This window comes from Prionailurus bengalensis, chromosome A2 (genome assembly GCF_016509475.1).
Source record: "Prionailurus bengalensis isolate Pbe53 chromosome A2, Fcat_Pben_1.1_paternal_pri, whole genome shotgun sequence".
NCBI classification, from domain to species: domain Eukaryota; kingdom Metazoa; phylum Chordata; class Mammalia; order Carnivora; family Felidae; genus Prionailurus; species Prionailurus bengalensis.
In genome coordinates this window covers 20,332,484-20,352,543 of record NC_057348.1, presented here as the reverse complement: position 1 = coordinate 20,352,543, position 20,060 = coordinate 20,332,484, and the positions used below count along the sequence as shown (strand labels likewise).

The following is a 20,060-nucleotide window of genomic DNA, read 5'->3' as shown; positions in this document are numbered from 1 at the left end:
CCAGGGTAGGTGTCCCCTTGCAGCTGGGGTGAGGATGAACTCAGCAAGCACAGGAGGAATGAAGCAGAGCCCGCTGGTGAGATGGTGGTGGGGCCGCACCTGACATCCCAACTGAGGTGGGCATACTACAGACTGGGGCAATGCAGGCCCACTGATAGAGCCCCCTCACGATGCTTAGAGGCAGATCATGAGAACCGAGGACAGTAGCTGGGCCCCAAAGGGCCCCCTGCACCCAGCGCTCTTGGGATATGGGGTGACCTGGATGCTGGGCTCTTTCAGGGGGCCCAGGCATGGGCACAGGCCAGCTTGCAATGGAGCCATCACACAGAGACAGAGACACTGAGATAACATAGTGGCATGGTTCTTACTTGACGCATTGTGTCTCCCCACACTTACCGTTTCCAGATACCAACTGGCTCTGTTCTCAGCTGACCCCCTACCACCTTTGCCCAAAGGCTTCTCCTTCCCATATTCGAGGCCTCCAGAGCCTGGCCTCTGCTTTCCTTGCTGTCCTACCATAGCTCCAGAGACAGGCTGGCTGGGGGCCCAGGGCCCTACACACAGGTGGCTCTCCAGAGTTTCTCTCTCTGAGACTTGCCCTTCAGTGAACTTGGGGGTCATATGGGAGCTAGTCTGGGAGTTGTGGGGCTTTAAGCCAGGCTCTTGAGTTTACTTGGTTCCTGCTCTTCTTTTGTGAGGCTTCTGTGGTGATATCCTCTGGCCTGAGGGGCTGTTACAGAGGCCAGACCTCAGCAGATGTGGTGGTCCAGTCCCCATCAATGCAGGCCATAGCTATAGGTCTTCAGGAACCTGTCAGCCTATGGTTCTTGAGGGTACCTTCCACAGAAATAGAGAGAACAGCTTTCTGACTTTCTTTGGGAATGGATCATTTGGAAGGCCCTCCAGACATGCACCACTCGTTCCAGACACCAGCATGTCCATGAGAAACTAGCCCATGGGCAGCCTCTGGCTGGCTCAAGTGGTTGAAACCCCTCTGTGGCGTGCTGTTAGTGAAGCTAGAGAGTCCAAGGGCTCCATCTGAGAAGTGAACCTGCAGCTCTGGAGGCTCTGTGTCCTTGAAACCCAAGGTCCCTGGGGCCTTCCTTTGACTATGCCATGAAGGCACTGTCAGAGCACAACTAAAATAGGTCTCTGCAGTCAGCTTCCCCAGGAAGCTGCGACATTCCTCTTGCACTCATTTTAGACCAAGAAGATGAGCCTTAAATATCTTGAAGAAGTCAGTATAATAAAAATCAGTAATGGCTGTTTAGAGAAAAATGGAAAAGAGTTCTTAATTGCAATGATTTCTATAGTGCCTTCCCAGCAAGAAACTGAATGCTCCCTGAGCCCTGCCAGCCACAGCTCTGGACAGGACCCTTTTACTTAGTGTGCACAGAAAGAGACATGCACCTTTACACCAATCCAGTTACATCAAACTCCAACCTAACACCCATTCCACACCAGGCACGTGGTTGGAACATGGCACACTGCCTAACTCAGGCTAGCCATGGTCCCTGACCTCACAGAACTCACAGCCTGGCCCACCAGGCCAACCCCACATCTGCATACTCCATGTGCTGATACATGTCAGGGGTGCTAGGATGGAGGGACAGTAGCCTGCAGGCCCCAGATGCTGTGCTGAGGATTTGAATCCATGTGATGGAGGCCCCTCTTGTGCTATAACAGAGAGGTGCTTTGTGCTACTGCCAAGTTTTCCAATTCTGCCACTTCACTTTTCTCTCACTGCCCTCAGCCCTGGGCAGCCAATCCCATGGTAGCAGAGAATGACGGTTACTTTTCATTAAAACATTTAAATACCACAAGGGCTTTGGTGTCACAGGACTTTTGAACTGCTTGAGTTGTAGTCTGGTAAACCCAAGGGAGGCTATGTCCCAGCATGACTGAGGTATTCAAGGAGGATCAATCAGAATCTCCAGGTTTCCTAGCTCCACTCAGTCTTTTGACCATTAGGGGGAGCTGCCTACTTACAGGAGTATAGACTGTGCCTTGCAGGCCTTCTGGAAGATTTCAACAGGGACCACAGCAGAGAGTGTCAATGGGCTTGGTGAGGAAGGCCACTGGTGTCATGACCACTCTTGGGTGTGGGTGAGGGGACTCCAATGCAAAGGACTCTCCAGAACACCTTCTCATAAAAGCCTTCCCTTTACCCGTAACAACCAGAAAAAAGAGCAGACTTCTCCCTTCCCTCCATGCCCCCAGTGCATCTCCTACTGCATCTACCACATCTATCTGAAAAAGCAGTCTTCCTCTGCGATTCCAGATCTCTCTCCATCTTCTCTCACAGGGCCTACTGCTGGTACGCTACATACTGGCCTATGGTTTTCTCCAGATAGGCCTGCACATGGATTGCATGGATGGTGTAGCCTAGAAGTGAATTCCTGCTCCTTCTTAGCTGCCTCTGCACTCATCACCATTCCCAGCTTTGGGAATGTTTACTTTTGTACTTAATGTCTACTCCAGAAAGGGAAGGGGCTTCTGTCAGCCTTTCTCTATATGCTATCCTGGAGTTTGGCCCCTGTGATAGCTTGTCTCCAGAGACAGCAACCACCAATGCCTTCCCTTCAAAAACACACATGCCACTCTTCACATCATGAGGTGCAGTCTCATTCCCCACCTTGGTCTCTAGGTTGGCCTTAGTGACTTGACTAGTTGACAGAATGTGGCAAAAGGACGATTATGGGTTTCCAAGGCTGGGTAATAAGAAGCCTTGCAACTTCTGCCTGGGTACCTTAGAATGCCTGTTCTGAGAAAAATCAGCTGCATGCTGTGAGAAGCCCGAGGTACAAGTAAAGACCCTCCAAAGCGACTCTGGTGGACAGTCCCAGCTGAGCTGCCAGCTGCCATCTTGGATATGCAGCCTAGCTGAACCTTTAGATGATTACAGCCTCAGGTGACAACTGACTGCAAGCTCATGAGAGACTGCAAGCCTGGAAGCAATAGCCAGTGACCGCCTGGTGAGCTCAGACCACTCCTTTCTGTTGCCATCCTGCACAGCCACCCTGAGAAGCACTAGATCCTAGTCACTATAGCTGATTGCCATCCCACTTTAAATGCTTCTGTCTAAAAGGGTGGAGAATCAAATTTCACTGAGAACTAGGATCAGATTGTGAAAAAGATGCTGGCTCAGAAAACAATATTGAACCAATGAATAAGAAATCAGGCAATAACTGGCAAAGTAAATAGCTTTTCACAGAGCCATCTCTCCTGATTACGCCTTTCTTAGCTGACAAGGTCTTTTTGGTTGCTGTTCTTTTTTAGAATAATATTTTCCAGGGTTAAGTTTAGCCTTCAAATTTAATTTTCATACTGTGCATTCATCCTCAGTTCCTCAAGATAAGACTCATTGTTGCCTTAACTTTGATTTTTATTCTTGCAAATGTTTCAATGGAAAAGAACTGAGCTTTCTCCTGGGCCACATGTCCTCTTACTGAGGTGGAGATGCGACAGCCAGCCACCTCTGTGGTAGCATAGCTATAACCGCTACTCAGGGCAGGGTCTGAAGCCAGACAGAGAGACTGCTGAGCTGGGAACCCTTGAGTCCTTAGTGCTAAAAGGGGAACATTCTCTAAGTCACAGGGCCGCTTTCAAAGACAGAGCCACAGATGAGAGGAGGACAAGTGGGGCTCATGAGGCCCTCTCCTCCCTTCTGCAAGCAGCGCCCTGCCCTCCTTACCTCGGGCACTGGAAGGGGCAGAGGTAATCATCTGGGATGGTGCTGAGTGAGTGGAACTCAGGCTGGAGGAAGAAGGGCTTGCCTGGGACGAGGACAGAACAGAGACGTTGGTGATTGAGCCCTGGTACCTGGGGTTGGGATACGCGAGCTGCAAAGGGAGAAAAATCAGCAGGATAGAGGTCTGAATGGCCAGGATTGTAGGACTGGCCCAGAGTTGGCTTCTTCATGCCATGAGGTGCCCAGACCCAGTGTCTGATGAGGTACCCTGGGTCCTGATGGGGGCCAGGATGGTGGCTGGCACTATAGGTCACCCTCACCACCCATGGAGCAGGGCTGTTGGGTCGATTGTAATGGTGGTGCCCATATAGGATGCAGGACTTAGCCATCAGAAATGCCAGGAAGGAAGGCAATTTGGCAGAGGATCTTTCCCATGGGCTCTAAGAGCAATCATGACTGAAGCTAGATTTCCTTCTTGGAAAGTAATGCCTGGGAACTTTATTGACATGAGATGGAGTGGAGGGAAGGCAGTTTTACTGGCTCTGGGTATTCTGATTTCAGAAACTAGAGAACTAGGCAGGGGTATGAGCCCTCAGACCAAATCAGCCAGCAGAGAGGCGAGTCCTCCAGGTACGGTGCTCTCGCCCACACTCCTTGGACAGCTCTGGTACCTGCATATGATGGTATAGATCCTCGGGAGCCTCGCCCATGGAGCTGTCACCCAGAACCACCACGTTTCCTGCTTCGCTAGATGCATGTGAGGAGAGAGAGGATGACGAATGGCGACCTGTGCCCATCAAGTTCATGGGGCTGCGAACAAGAGTGGGAGATAGGGAGGAGTCAGGCGGGGAGCTGAGAAACCTTGCTAGGTGGTAGGGGGACAGTGTAAGGGTGTGTGTGAAACAGTCACCCCTAGCCTCAGATGACACTATTTTAGAGGGTTTCAGAGTTAATGCTTATACCCATTTGAGGCCTGGGGCAGTCCTGAATCCCTGCCTGCTGCTCAGGGGCCCCTGTTCTGGCAGAGCCAATGGTAGGCTGGCAAAGTCTCTATTTGGAGTTAAATGGTTTATGGCCACTCCATCTGATTATATAAATAGTTTTTCAGTTAGGAGGGATGAAAGTGATATGCTCAATCAGGTCAAGGATTCCAGGTCCCCTTCCTATGTGATGTTACTCTGAGCCAGTAGCCACCCCCTGCTGGGATTTGCTCCTAGGCTCCTAGGCCAGGGGTATCTTCCTGGTATGAGGAAGCTGTCAAAATAGCTGGCTAGAAACCATCTGTTGACTTCCTTCCATATCTGTGGTCACAGGCTCATCAATACCCTCCTCTATCAATAGTAGGCAGTCCTTTTCATTCATTCCTTCTTATTTATAGAGGCCCACTCTGTGCTAACTTACTACTTACATTGGAAAACAAACCCAAGTAAGGGGCTCCTCTCCCTGGCTCCTCCTCTGATCTGGCCTTCCTGCCCTGGAGGCTTGGAGTATCTTCAGTTGAGCCCAGACAGACCAGGACTCCTGAGTTCAGAGTAGGGACACCTTGATGTGCTTCCACATCACCATGTCGTTCTTTCCCTTAAACTGACTGGTGATCCTCATTCCCCTTGGGATCAAGTCCAAAGGCCTGAATGAACATGGCCCATTTAGAGCTGGAACTGGCCCTCTTCCATGCCCTGGAATCCTGCACTCCAGCCACAAGACTCTGCTGGTAGGGCTGACCAGGCTGGCTTGTTCACATCTTGAGATGCCTGCATACGTTAGTCTCTTTGCCTGGATCTTGTTCTATCACCCTCCTAACCCCATCCCATTTCTGCCTCACAAACTTCTACTTATCCTTCAAGACCTACCCCAAATGCCCCCTCCTCTATGTTCTCACAGGACCATGTACACTTCTCTCTCTCCCAGGATGACTGGATGTGACCATGGGTCTTATGGCAGGAGCTGTGTGTTTGATGTATGCATGGGTCAGAGGGTATGTGAGTGAATACACACACCTACTATTTCAGGCTTTCTTGCTCTGACCTTTGACATCCAGACTTACCTCCATGGAGGGGACCCTCCCCAGCTCTAAGGCCGTACCTGTGCCGGTGGGTCATCTTGATGCTCTCAGGGCTCATGGGACTATGGGATGCTAGGACATTTCCCCGTGGGGTGCTGGTGCCTGAACATGCAGGACTTAGCTTGTCCAAACCCGGAAACTCCTGTTGAGAAATGAATGTCCCTTCATCAGAGTAAACAATGAATAAGTAATTAAGGGGTGAGAGGGAAGGGCTGGCTAGTGGTAAAAATGTAAAAGAAGAATGTAAAAAGAAAAAGAATCAGATACTTTTGGCAGAACCTGAATTGCTGACTTCTTTTGGGCAATGGCCCCTTCATGACTAAAACACTCTCCTGACTGCACTGGAGTCTAGACCAGAGGCTGAGAGGCCTTGGGTTGACCCTACTAAGAGAACACATCTGGAAAAGGCTGAAGTTACTCTGAGTTCACAGGAGTGTGTTAAGAGGCATTCTTGGTATAGAATAAGTGGACTAAGAGCTGAGAAGCAGGAGAAGAGGAGTTGATTAACAGCTGCCAGTCAGTTTACATAAGGACTGGGGTTGGGTTTACTGGACTGCTAAATGGCCCAACTCTCAGTGTCCTGGGTTAAGTTGCCTGTGACACAGTTTATGGGGACAAACGATGTAGAATCCTGATGTGGGCCCTAAGTCCTACTGGGGATATTTCTGAGCTTGGCCTAAAGAAGCAGCAGGTTTTCCATGCCCTTCTCCCAAAACACGCTGAAATGAAAAAGAAGGGTAAACTGGAGAGGACACCTCCATGTGTGTCCTGGAGACCTTGATGTATGCGGGTGAGTATTTTGTGATCTTTGCTAAAGTGACCCAACAGCTTTGCATGGCAGAGAACATCTCCTGTTCTAGTGGTCAGGCTCTAGCCTGCTTGGGTCACTTGTGGTGATGAGAAAGTTCGCACATAGCAGAGACTAACCAAGAATGAGAGATAATAGAATACCCATTAGATTTAGTGACACTACCCAAGTTCTTCACTAAATGGATATTTTAATTTTAAGGTAGAAACACAAAAGACTTTCACTTTCTCTGCATGTTTCACCCTGAAATACCATGGGAAGATCATTACAGAAAGGAGAAATTTCAGGCCCTATAGGCTTTCCTCTGAAAAATGTGCCCACTTCTCAAACTACAGACAAGCTTCTTTTTCTCTTTTTGGAGTCCATGCTATCTACAACTGGGCAGGAATGGTTGAGACATGCACTGGGGGCCACCAGCATCAAGAACAAGGCAAGTCAACCCCAACAGGTTAGGCCACTGAGTCTGAGTGGTCCAGTCTCTCTAGGGCCAGTGATTATCCCTGAAGAGGAGCCTCTTGTCCGAGATGGCCTTGCCTAACACCAAACAGCTCTATTTTCCTTGTCACAGATAATAAGGTTCACACCTCTTGAGATTTGGCACCCAGACTATTTAGCAGATAGGTTTCTCTCGAAACACCTGGAGTCAGCTTTATTGTTGAAAATGGGGTGAGGGCACATAAACAGGGGTTTCAAGACCACCTGGGCCCTGTTATCTGCCAGCCAGCATTCCCTGCGAGACTGCTGAGGGGAAACTAGTCCTGGAATACAGGCTCTGCTTTTGCTTGTGTGAATCCGTCTTTGGGCCAACCCTGCTGTTGAAGCCCAAGAGCCAGGTCAGAGTCGGGAGAACTTCTGGAGCAAGAGGGCATGAAGATGGCAAGGGAAAGAGGGAAAAGAGGGAGATGGGGAGAGAGGGCTGGCTCAAGCTATGTCTTACCTCTGTAGGTTCTTGGGATGAAAAATATCTCCAAAGAGATATCTACATGTGGATCACATAATTTAGCTCTTTTCTTCCTCATGTGAAAACCTCTCTTCACCAGCACAGTACCTTGAAAAACATTCTTTGCCCTTGAATCTGACTCCTCCTCAGGGAGGGGAGTGCGTGAGGGGATCCTGGGCATCCTTCCCCTGGATAGAACACTCACCTCTGCCTCTTGCCCCTCTGTGGTGGGGACAGCTTTTCCTTCACATTCCCCCCACCCTTTCCTTTGGCTTGTTGCACAGTCTGCAGGGAATGGCATCTGGTTCTACGGCAGCAGGGGCATGACAGGGATCAGCTTACATGGTAGAGGCTGGCCCGCATCATCTGGAACTGATCAATTAGCTTCTTATGCAGAGGGCGCATCTCTGGGTGCACAAACTTCTCATGAACTGCGAGCCCAACTCCAAGGACATGGACCTATTAGGGTGACAGATAAGGCCACTCTGCAAGTCAGGGAGTGGACCTTGACAACTGCAGCCATCCTGTGGTGCATAGCTTTTCCCTCGTGGCCACTGGCCTCTAAGCCCTGTAAGTCATACCTGCTCCTGCATGAGCTCCTTGAGCTGGGTGATCTTCTCTGTATCTCCTGGGTGCTTGGCAATATAATCTTTGTCAAAGAAGGCCTGAGAAAGGAAAGGCTCAATCAGGAAGACTTCCCAGGACTACCCCTTAGAGGGGACCCAGGAAGTGTAAGTCTAAGGTACCATTTGAAAGGAAGGTCCTGACTCCTCACAGGTATACACACCATCTCCAGCCTGGCCTGCTTGGACCTCCTGCAATCAGAGGTATGTTTTTTTGCATCCAAGAAGGACTGAAGGTGGTCAAATAATCTAAGCCTGGGTACTGGTCCCAGTCCCTCACAGAGCTTTGATGGTCTGGGTAGGGCAGGTAGGGCTGGTGGCCAGGGTGTAGGGCTCAGTCTCTTAGACACCCACAACTTGCTTCTTGTGAAGGGCTGGGCTCCAGGGCTCCTCTTGGAGGCCATTTAACATCCTTCCCTAATCAGATGGATTACTCATCTGTCAGAGTTCAGAGAATAAAAAAGAAGAGACGGTCCCATAGGAGAGTCATGCCACAGAAATGAGGAGTGGTAGTGAGCCTCATGCCCGGGACCATCCTCCAGTCGGCTGAGGCACAGCTAAGGGAGGGCTAGCTGGGAAGGCTGCCCTAGAAGGCTGGGGTCTCAAGGAGAGGAGCCTGAGAACCACCTTCTCAGCAAGGCTGCCTGTTGTGGGTTTGGTCCAGGGCCCAGCTCACCTCTTGGTATCTTGCGACACCTCCATTGACAGCGGCATCGATGACGCCATTCAGGCACATGCTGAGCAGATTGATGTTGCCATGTGCCTGTCTATGTTGATACTGGCTAATCAGGGCCCGTAGTTCCTGGTTCTTGTTCTCAACCACTTGGATGGCATTCTCCAGAGGGCTCACCTCCACCTGAGGGCACAGGGCACAGGGCACACAATGTTGTCCCAGGCATGATAACAACCCCTTCTTCATAATGATCCTGAGAACAGGGATCTAAGGCCAGTGATGCTGATTCTCACCCTTGTTCCTGTGGACTTAAGACTCCCTGACCCCTTTCAAATGTTCTCTTCTGATTTTTAGGCACTTAGAAGTATAGTAAAGAGTGAAGAACATCAGTTTTGAAGTCAGAGAGCTCTGACTTCCTGAACCTCAGAGAATAGTTTCCACATTTGTAAATTGGGAGATTAAAAATATCTGCTCCCCTGGTGTTGTCAGGATTAAAAGGGAGAAGATGTACAAAGCTTCTGACACAGGATTGGCTTGTGGCAGTCTAGGCCAGGCAGGTGGCCGAAGCTCTCTTTCTGTCTTTGGTCCTTAGAGAAAGGTCCCCAGAGCCAGGGCTGAGGGAGCAGCTGTGAAGATCAGCTCCATCCAAAACGTGTCTTACCAGTTCCCTCCTCTCCACTTCGAACCACCGAGAGATGCCAGGCAAGCTGTGGGTGAGGGTCAGTGTCGTACGCTCGATCCACAGGCTCTGTAAGGATGGCACAGACAGGGACAGGCCATTAAGCAATTTCTTCCACACCTGCCTGCTTGAGGGATGAGACAGGGACAAGATCCTGAGAAAGTGGGGCTTGCCCCTGGCCCCACTGCCCCTACTTTCCCACTGTTGTTCACCTTGAATTCATTCTCCTTGTCCTTGGGGCCTTTGTGAAAAGGCCTGTCGTACCGGAACTTCCTCACATTGTTGACACGGTAGAAGCTCTTGACGCGATCTGGGACCCTATCCATTTGCAGGACATCCACATAATCTGGAATGGGCGTCACCGCATAGATCTGCAAGTCTGGGCAGGAAGTGAAGGGGAAACCCAGACTTGCCCAAGGGATGGATCTGAATACTGACCCCTGTCATCACCCAAAGGAGAAAAGAGCCCCATAGCCCCTGTTCCCTCCTGGCAGCAGCAAGGAGCAGGACCCTTGTGCAGACTCAGGCACAGTTAGACCAGATTTCCCTATCTGCACCCTCTTCCCGCTCTAGCATTGAGCCTTCTGAGCACTCAGCCAAGGTGAGATGTCAACAGCCAAGAAAGAAGGGAAAGGGGTCAGAAGAACGCAGGTGGCCACACTGCAGGAGCAAGAAAGTTGCAAAGGCCTAAACCTGCCCAATGTAGGTAAACTGTATTTACTGCAGAACAATCTTTTAATAAGAATACTATTTGGGGTCTTTGTAGAGAGATAACATGGGAGTCCACCTGTTCTCCCTCCCTGGAACAAGCTTACAGTCATGGTGACTGTCATGAGGTCTCCAAGGAAGCTGTGTGAGGGGGATGAGGGGGAGGCCAGTATTTGTATCCACACTTCCAAGTACCACTAAAAACACAGGCACTCTCCATCTCCTTCCCCATACCCTCCATACCCACTCTCAGGGCTGTACCTCAGTCCTCCTGATAAAGACTAGGGATAATAACAGATGCACACAGGAGTGGAGCAGGGGCTAGAGATGGTAGTTATCCCTGTGGCAAGAGTTCTGGTGGGATCCCCAATTACCCTGTACAGTGCCTGCTTCTGGATGCCTAGGCAGGTCCTTCACAGGGCCAGGTAGGGACTTAGGTGATGGTAGCAGCCCAGCCTGAGGGATGAAGGTCCCGCAGAAGCCCTGCTTCAGGCACCCACAGCTAAGGGCATGCCATGCTTCTTCTGTACGAGGCTGCATGAGGGTCCTGCTAAGTGTGGGTTCAGTGATGAGGACATATTCTGTTCAGGACTTATGGGTAACTTAGCCTGTAAGACCAACAACATAGCATAGGGGCAGCTGACTGGGTGGGCCTCACCTCCCAGGACCCCAGCCCGCCTTCCCTCGCCAAGCATAGAAAGATACACTGGGCATCACACTGCAGGATGGCATCGTCAGGGTGGTTGGGGTGCTGCATGGCGACCGCCTGTGGGAACTCGCTGAGCATCCTCTGCTGGAAGGCCTCCAGCCTCTCGTAGTCATGGCCCCGGCACACGTATTCTTTGTTCTGCCACAAACAAGAGAGCATGCTCTATGCCTTGCCCACAGCCCCCACCTCCACATGGGTGTCAATAGCTACTTGTGTCACAAGCATGTCCTAGGAGCCCCTGTGACAGGCATGGGGCATAGCACTCAGACTCTGCCCAAAGGGAAATGATGATCCAGAAGGGAGAGGGACAGAAAAAGGGAGACTTGCACTGTGATGTGGCAGCCGGGAGGCAGGGCACAAGTTGCAGGAAGCAAAGGAGGGAGGGTGCCTTACCCAGGAAGGGGTGAGAGGTGAAGGGTGGGATTTTAGAAAAGGCCATGCCTGAGAAGAGTCCTGAAAGGCCCACCTGGGCAGCTCTGAGGGAGGAGCGGGGAAGGGTACTCTATGTGGGCACAGTGACAACCAGGGCAGCAACAGCCTGTACAGGAAAAGGTTGTGTGTGGAGAGGTGGGAGGGTGAGGAAGATGCCTGCAAGGAATGATTTCCAGGGGTGCCACCACATAAATCTTAACAGGGGGGTGACCAAGTGCATGCTTTTGAAGGGCCACTTTGGTTAGTGGGAACAAACAGTCCAAACATTATTCAGCGTCTAGTAGGTATTCAGTAATTATTTACTACATGGGCAGTAAATTCCTTTGCAATTATGTCAGCAGAACAAATAGACATCATCCTAACTACACATTTCTTAAAACCCTGTTAATACCATATTTGGTTTGGGTTAGGTCTCAGTTTTTCTTCTAGTGGGCTGCAGTAATAACAGGGCCCCCTCAACCCTGCTATGCTTACCTCACAGCTGGTCACGAGTGAATGGAACACTTCTCCAGCCCTCTGGTGATATATGTCTGCCTGCCCAACTACCTCACTAGATCCACTTTGACAAAGTTGCATCAGGCACTGGCAGCCCCTCCTGGCATGTCTTCAGAGGAAGAGAGAGAAGTTCCACAGGGCCAGCCATATGGTTACTGGTACAGGGATGATTATAGGCCAGGTCCTGGAGGACTTCACACCTTTTGGAACAGAATTTCTGCCCCCTTTTCACCTCTCCTCTTACTATGGGAGAACTCAGCTAAGGCTGGGCCACATGTCTGGATGAATCAGAATGGAAAAACAATACCAGAAGGGAAGTCACGGTCAGGAGGAGCAGGCTGGCCTCTCCAGTGAACAGACCAATAGTTAAAGGACAAGAGACATTTCTAAGTCCCTTGCTTGATAAGCAGAACTGACAAAGAAGATAATTGTAAAGAATTGGTCTTTTCATATCAACTCAGAAATGTACAACCCTCACCAGTATCTGTTCCTGGGTCAAATAAAGAGAAACAGAAATTCCCCCAAGAAGGGAAGGCTGGATGTTTTCCTGTCCCTGTGCAGATTAGTAGATAATCACATTTGCAAAGCAAGAGAGGCAGATGGTCCAGGGAAACCAAGCTGACAGAGCTAAAGTAATAGATGGCCTATGTGTTCAAGGAAGGTGAGGGAGTAGCCTAGCCTTCTGGGGAAGGCCCAGCAGGAAGAAGGCACATAGCGTTGACCTTGATGCTGGTTGTCAGTTTCAAGTTGAGGATGCCCAGCATCCTCACATGAGACAGATCCGGCTGCTGCTGCTTTGTACTTTGTCCTTGCCATTTACCAGGCAAACAGCTACCTCTACTGGGACTTACTACATTTGCCAGAGATGAACTGAGCAGTGGAGGGAAGGGAAGGCAGCATGTGGCTAGGCCAGGCGGATCTGCATGCAGGAAACACAGCTCCTAGGGAATGCCCCTTGTGTCGAGACAGAGATGGACTGATGGGTGACATTTCCTAACACCGATTGTTATTCTTCCTCCCGTACTGGCACTGCTGAAACCACATTTGAACATTCAGACTGTCGCCTGCAAGCATTATTTGGATGGCTCAGATGCAGGTTCTATGCCAGGTCTTACTTGTCAGAAAGCTCTGCGTACCCTGAGACACTGATATACCCTGTGACATAAGCATGAATGGTGTAAGCCAGGGCAAACCACGATGGAGAACTCCTGTTTGAAGGGGAAAGAAATGAGGATACCAATGGCCTGATTTTGTAGTATCCAAAATAGTGATGTTTTAGAGTACAATCTGGTTTATGATATACAAATTGTGGGACTAAACAAGGAGAATAAAATAGTAATAAAGCGTACTTTGCAAAGACAAAATGAGAAAGAAGTTACAAGGCCAGAATCATTAGTTTGTCTAAGGACTTTATAGAGATGCTTTTGGTTTCTTATTCTTGTGTAATTCATTCTTTCTCTTCTGCTGACCTCTACTTCCATTGCTTTTGTATAATCTCTGCTGGTGGGGGCAGCAAATATGCCACTTCTGAGATGCCTGAAGTGGAAGGTCCCTAGAGAGTGAACAAGTCAAGTCTGGTCCTCCTGAGGAGACCCTCTCCTCATTCACATTCTGCTGCTAGAAACATTCCTGTGGACTGGAATTGAAGCCTTCCTGCAGGTCACAATTAGGCGTGTACTTGCTAGCCCTGTCAGTGTTACTAGTTCCTGCAGAAGTCAATTTTCTTTTTCACCTAGAATGATTACTGCCTAGGAAATGTGAAAGTTGATCTGCCTTACCACCTAAAATGTGGTTAGCCTGGACTCTTGCTAGCAGACTGGCTTTTTTAAAAAATTTTTTTATTTTTTCTTAAAAATTTAAAAAAAAAAATTTTTTTTTCAACATTTATTTATTTTTGGGACAGAGAGAGACAGAGCATGAACGGGGAGGGGCAGAGAGAGAGGGAGACACAGAATCGGAAACAAGCTCCAGGCTCTGAGCCATCAGCCCAGAGCCCGACGCGGGGCTCGAACTCACGGACCGCGAGATCGTGACCTGGCTGAAGTCGGACGCTCAACCGACTGCGCCACCCAGGCGCCCCTATTAAAAAATTTTTTTTAACGTTTATTTATTTTTGAGACAGAGAGAGACAGAGCATGAACAGGGGAGGGGCAGAGAGAGAGGGAGACACAGAATCTGAGACAGGTTGCAGGCTCTGAGCGGTCAGCACAGAGCCCAACGCGGGGCTCGAACTCACGGACGGTGAGATCATGACCTGAGCCGAAGTCGGACACTTAACCGACCAAGCCACCCAGGCGCCCCTGGCTTTTTTTTTTTTTAAAGGAGCCACTAAGCCCAACTGACCTGTGATGTGATACCAAGCTCATCATTGCTCACTGACGAAAGGAATTTTTCCAATAAGACAGGATCCCAAACATATCAAAGGGATTCTATGAACTTTCCCAGCTGCTGGTTGAGACTTGTAAACATGGAACATTAGTAAGATATTGGGACTGGGGACAGTCAGAGCTAGTGTTAGGTCCCAACTGCAGCCCAAGGCCCCTTCATCAGCACAGCTTCTTTTAGGTCCCCTGAGAATGATGAATCCCTATGGGCTGCAGCCTATAAGCCCAGACTGACTTTTCCTGGAGCCTCTGGCTTATGTGGAATAAATAAGAGAATCACAACTGTTCAGCTGGTGTCAGTATGTCTATAGTCAGTCATTCCTTCTCTGTTGGTATCCCACCTCAGCCTTCCAGGTGGGAGAAATGGCTTTCACTATCCGGGGATAGAGAACTGGCTGCCAATAAAAGGCTTTCCATAGCCAGATCCCATTTGACAGCTCACAAGCTTCTCTGAAATCAACAGGTTCTCAATCCTGGCTACAGAGCATACAGTGCAGCCTGGTGTAGAGCCATCATCTTAAACGACAAAGCCCAACAGGCCAGCATCCTGTTTAGGTCAAGGTTGTCCTGGTGTCCTATTTGGCTAAAAATAGTCACAATGGAGGATTACAGGCATTGGAACTATAAATTGGAAGGCTTCTAGACATACCTATGGGTCATTCTCAGACCCTGGTCATTTCCTGCAGGAATTTGGTTGATTTGGTAAGAAAGTCACCCTTGTATATTCCAGGTAGCTACAAAATAGTACAGCAGAGTAAAACAAAATCTAAAGTTGGGAGCCAGTCCAATCAAGTAAAGCCAAAAGCTTTTTGTTGACTAGTTAGTCCTTCAAAAAGTAGTATTCAGTAGAACAGGGGAAAAGATAAAAAACAGGTTATAAATGAATTACTGTGTAAAATATAAGTTCTTGTGACTACCTGAATGGACTCACCCGAAGGAAGAAAGGAAACTTCCTGCCATAGAAGCCGACTCGAAAGAACTCAGGCTCCAGGCGTTGCTGCTCCATGATGTTGTCATAGTAGCTGGCCTCCATTTTCTGTGAACAAGAAAGGCAGCTGCATTTAGGTTGGCCTGACTGCTACTGGTGTGCAAAGCAAGTTCTCCCAGGTCCAAGTAGACACTGTCTTTTGAAAAGACTGTGTGAGAAGTGAGCCCCTAGCCATGGTCAGCATCTCCCCAGGTTGCCTCATAATGGAAGAGGAAACCCTCCTCTTCCATCATCCTCTGATGGTAGGGTGGGGACAGCAGCCCAGTGCTCATAATGTCCTACCCAGTGGGTGGGCCCAACCTGATACAGATCCAGGCTTCCTGAACTTTCAGGGGGCACAGGTTTAACATGAAATTTTTTTTTGCCCAGGGATTTCTGTTTTTGACTGATACTCATTACACCAAATGACTTCTAGCTCATGTTAGTTAATTGGTGGCTAACAGCTATTCTCAGCACCATTTTCCATCAGTCTAACTGCATTGCTCTTGCTCATCTATCATCGGACTAAAGATGCTAATAATCACAGTGAGAAAGTCTCAGTTGCCAGCATCACTGGTACTGGTTCCAATTTAGGAGATTTTAAACTTTGAAAGTTGAACCAATATCTATGATTTTTACCAACATCAGTAAGTTTGGTATTAGTATTGGCTGACCTGGCTTCACATTCAGAAAAACTCACTGAATTTTGACTGGGAAGATAGTTGTAACACACTAAATCAAGCCAGCTTGCTGAGGAGCAGTGGCCTCCAAAGACCAGTCAAGAAGCTACTTCTAGAGAACTACATCTATTATAAAGATCCAAATATCCATCTGGATCAGGGAACGTGGCACAGCTGGCCATGCTGCAGAGGGTGCAGGAGGAGGGTAAGCTGACACTGCTGGCTTCTCTTTGCTATTGAAGTTTGTAGCTGTTATGGCTCAGAATCCAGCACCAGCAGCCAGGAAAATCTGGTGGAGACCTTCAAAGTCCATGGGACATTTCACTTAATTTTTGAATATTTTGCATCAAAGAAGGGAATAAGAACAAGGTGCTTGAAAGTGACCACAAGCCAAAGCAGGGAAAGATCTTATAAAGTTTTCATATGAAGCATCCCTGAGCAAAATCATTTTAGGTGAAGCTTCTTTGTGAAGGTGAGCTGCCATCTCCTCCGTGAACTCCCCCTTCTTATCCTGCATATGCTGCTTCTCCCTTCCGCCAGCACCAGTGGCCCTTGGGGTCTGGATCATATAATCATTTGTCAGGTGTGTGTTTTAGTTCCCCAGTCAGACTGCAAATATCTCAAGGGTAGGAACCTTGGCCTCTGCTTCTCCTGTACATCCACAGCACTAAAGCAAGGGCTAGACCTGCAGTGAATGCTCACTCAGAAACGGATGCCAGGACAATGCTAGTACCTCCAGTCAGGGTTGGGTTGGGGGAAGAGACAAAGCTCACCCGAATCCAGCTGAGGCTCTGATAATCGTAGAGGCTCTCGTATTGACATGCCAGCTCCCTGCACAGTGGGATTCCAAACTCCCAGCTCTGTGTTGGAAATAGGAACAAGGCTTCAGCACCTCAGACATCCTCAGAATGGCCCAGACTCATCAAATACATTAGAGGGCACAACCAAAGGCCCCCTGCAACTCATCTGTCACAAAGAACATCTGCTCAAGATGAGTCTGTGGAGCACAACACACAGTGCTCTGGCTTTCTAGCTCAAGGTTGTCACTTTGAGGTTTCTCCTCAAATGTCTCTATCTCCAAAAGGCCATTTCCTGACCACCTCATCAAGGACAGGAACTTCCCCAGCCATTGTCTGTTTCAGTACTCCCAAGTTATCTTTAAAGGTATTTACTTTTTTGTTGTATTAATCTCAATAGATGATAAACTACATGAGGGCAGGGACCCTGTTTATTTACTTTATCCTCAGAGCCTAGACCAGTGCCAGGCATGAGCAGATAATAAAGATTTATTTAGTAAGTTAATGAAGGAAGCAATGACTTTTGCTTTTATTTAAATTCCAGTTAGTTAACATACAATGTAATATTAGATTCTGGTGTACAATATAGTGATTCCATGCTTCCATATAACACCCAGTGCTCATCACAGCAAGTGCACTCCTTAATCCCCATCACCTATTTCACCCATCTCCCCACCCACCTCCCCTCTGGTACCACCCGTTTGTTCTCTATAGTTAAGAGTTTGTTTCTTGGTTTGTCTTTTTCCCTTTGCCTGTTTGTTTTGTTTTCTAAATTCCACATATGAGTGAGATCATATGATATTTGTCTTTCTCTGACTTATTTTGCTTAGCATAATACTCTCTAACTATGTCCGTGTTGTCGCAAATGGCAAGATTTCACTTTTTTTATGGCTAATATTCCATTGTGTGTGTGTGTGTGTATATATATATATATATATATATATATATATATACCACCTCTTCTTTATCCATTCATCTGTCAATGGACACCTGGGCAGAAACAATGACTTAAATTTTTCCTTAAATGTTTATTATTGGGAAAGAGAGAGACAGAGTGTGAGTGAGGGAGGGACAGAGAGGGAGACACAGAATCTGAAGCAGGCTCTAGGCTCTGAGCTGTCTGCACAGAGCCCGATGTGGGGCCCGAACCCACAAACCATGAAATCATGACCCGAGCCAAAGTCAGATGCTTAACCGACTGTGTCACCCAGGAACTCCAGAAACAATGAGTTTTGAATTAAGATCACTGAAGCTCAGAAACAGTTAAAAAAACCAAGCAGAAAGTGGCTACCCAAAGACTTAGTAGTAGGCCTGACAACTTCCTTTATAGAAATATTCAAATATCAAAGAAGGTTTCAGATGATCCTTGCCTAGTGAGGTCCCAGGCTGTCTCTGTGGTGTGGCCCCTGTTACAGTTATAGGCCCATATAACAGGTGCCTGTGGAGGGCTTAAGGGGCCTTCACTAAGGGCCAGTACTGCCCATTTCCCCTGCTTTTTAATATAGTGCTTTCTTTTGTTAGACTGGGAATCACTGGTTTACTTGATATTTCAGCCAGGCTCTTCTTGCCAACTTCTAAACGCTAATTAAAAAATTTTTATTATAGGACATTTTAAGCATATAGAAAAAGAGAAGAATGAACCCCTAGGTACTCATCACCCAGCCTCAACAATGACTAGTTGTCATTGGCAACTCATTGCCAGTCTTGTATCATTCATACCCCAACCACTTACTGCCCCCCAGAGTTTTTGAAGCAAATCTCAGACATCGTATAATTTCACCTAGTCATATTTCAACATGAATGCTTTAATAGTAAGAACTATATTTTTAAAAAATACCATTTGAAATAGCATCAAGGAGAAGGACAATGCTATGTCATCTGGGACTGTGTTTCTCAAAAAGAGCAGATTATTTCTATCCTTTGAAAGAATTAATGTCATATGGATTGAAACCACAGGGCCAATTAAAAATCTTGAAACAAACCAAAGGGAATTTTTAAATACACCCTGGCTCCCTGAGCCAATACAATGCCTCTGCCCCAGTGAGCTAGGAAACCTTTTATACTCCCATATTATACCCCTTTTGAGGGGCACATGTCAGCCCCCCTTCCGGCTCCAAGTGCTACTTGGGCAGGTTTTAGCCAAGGATCCTCAATAGGGTCTGCCTGGTAGGCAGCTCCATGGGGGCCGGCTAAGCAGCTGAGCTGTGCACAGACCTGTGGCCAGCTTGCCAAGAGCGCCCCATGGGGAACTGCTCATTTAGGTGATAAGGGCCCCACGTAGGGCTAATGGCACTCAGCCAGTTAGCAGCCTGTAGCTCCCAGTAAAGCAGGTCTTCTTCCCTACTGGGATTAATGTTCATCTGCCTTGCTGGCATCTCTGCCTGATTTGTGTAATTTGCCCTCCTGCTCCAAACCCTCCTCCCACCCACCCTCAATTATCTTTAGAGTGAGCCAGGACCAAGATTTTTAAGACATTCTGTCAGCCTTAAGGGATTGTGCTGGAACTCTGGTGGGTCTGGGGGCTTTGAGAGCTGCGTCTGATCACAGGTGAGGAATGTGTTGCTGGTACAGTGCATCCCTGGTTAAATTTTTTCTCTTGGTTTCCTGCCTTCTGGCAGGAGGCAAATCCAACTCCAAAACTTCTTATCAATGTCTGAAATCCAATTATTTCTACCAGCTCTGGCAAGATGGGTGCTTTTACACATCCTTGTGGCCCCTTTGACAGGGATGATCCAAACGTTACACTCACTTGGGGCTCATTCTAATCAAAGTGAAAAGGAAGGCAAAGGCCCAGGACTCAGACTGGTGGTCTTTGTACTTCTGTTTACACACAACATATTAGAAGCAACAGATTCATCATTTCTTCAGAGGAGTGTGGGCAATAGCAACTCTCAGTCAGGAGAGCCCAAGCCCAGCCCCACAGAGAAGGCTACTCTAGTCTTAATGGTCTGTATGCCAGATAAGCAGGTGTCAGAGCCCTCTGCTAGCTTTCCTTCCTGTCTGCTCCCTCTGCCCTGCGATGGAGGACCAACTCTCATTTTTGAGCCTCTCCTTCCTTCTTTTCAACTTTACTTCTTTCCTTTCTCCTTGTCTGGCCTGGGAGTGCTGACCCTCTGTGGACTGGAACTCAGTCCAGCTTGGAGCAGGCTCCAGGCTCTCATCACTGAAGAGAATGGCCCAGGGTTAGAGTATGACCATGAGTTGAACTTCTGACTCAATCCTTCTGGGTGCTCAGGAAATAAACACAGGACCAAAGGAAGTCAGGTTATCTGTATAAAGCATATAACAGAGAGGCTGGGAGAGTGTGGAAGAAAAGTAGAGGGCCTGGCATGTGAGGCAGGGTGTGCTGGGAATGCTGAGGGCTATAACCCCTTTACCTGCCCATCCCTAGAGTCTTCTTTTTTGCCCTCCT

General features: G+C 48.3%; 1 protein-coding gene across 13 annotated transcripts in view; it reads right to left on the bottom strand.

Moving 5' to 3' along the window:
* The window catches only part of DOCK3 (dedicator of cytokinesis 3), a 598,286-nt gene that overhangs the window by 9,762 nt on the left and 568,464 nt on the right, over nt 1–20,060 (bottom strand). For 11 of the 13 annotated variants that reach the window (XM_043587437.1, XM_043587445.1, XM_043587439.1 and 8 more), the window contains 11 exons: nt 16,625–16,711; nt 15,136–15,240; nt 10,890–11,031; nt 9,689–9,855; nt 9,459–9,545; nt 8,801–8,980; nt 8,083–8,166; nt 7,844–7,960; nt 5,774–5,895; nt 4,363–4,501; nt 3,695–3,842 (listed from right to left, as the gene is read on the bottom strand). In XM_043587437.1, coding sequence (XP_043443372.1) covers nt 3,695–3,842; nt 4,363–4,501; nt 5,774–5,895; nt 7,844–7,960; nt 8,083–8,166; nt 8,801–8,980; nt 9,459–9,545; nt 9,689–9,855; nt 10,890–11,031; nt 15,136–15,240; nt 16,625–16,711 — 1,378 coding nt within the window. The remainder of the gene's footprint in view (nt 1–3,694; nt 3,843–4,362; nt 4,502–5,773; nt 5,896–7,843; nt 7,961–8,082; nt 8,167–8,800; nt 8,981–9,458; nt 9,546–9,688; nt 9,856–10,889; nt 11,032–15,135; nt 15,241–16,624; nt 16,712–20,060) is intronic. The other 2 variants (XM_043587443.1, XM_043587444.1) reach the window with 1 other exon arrangement.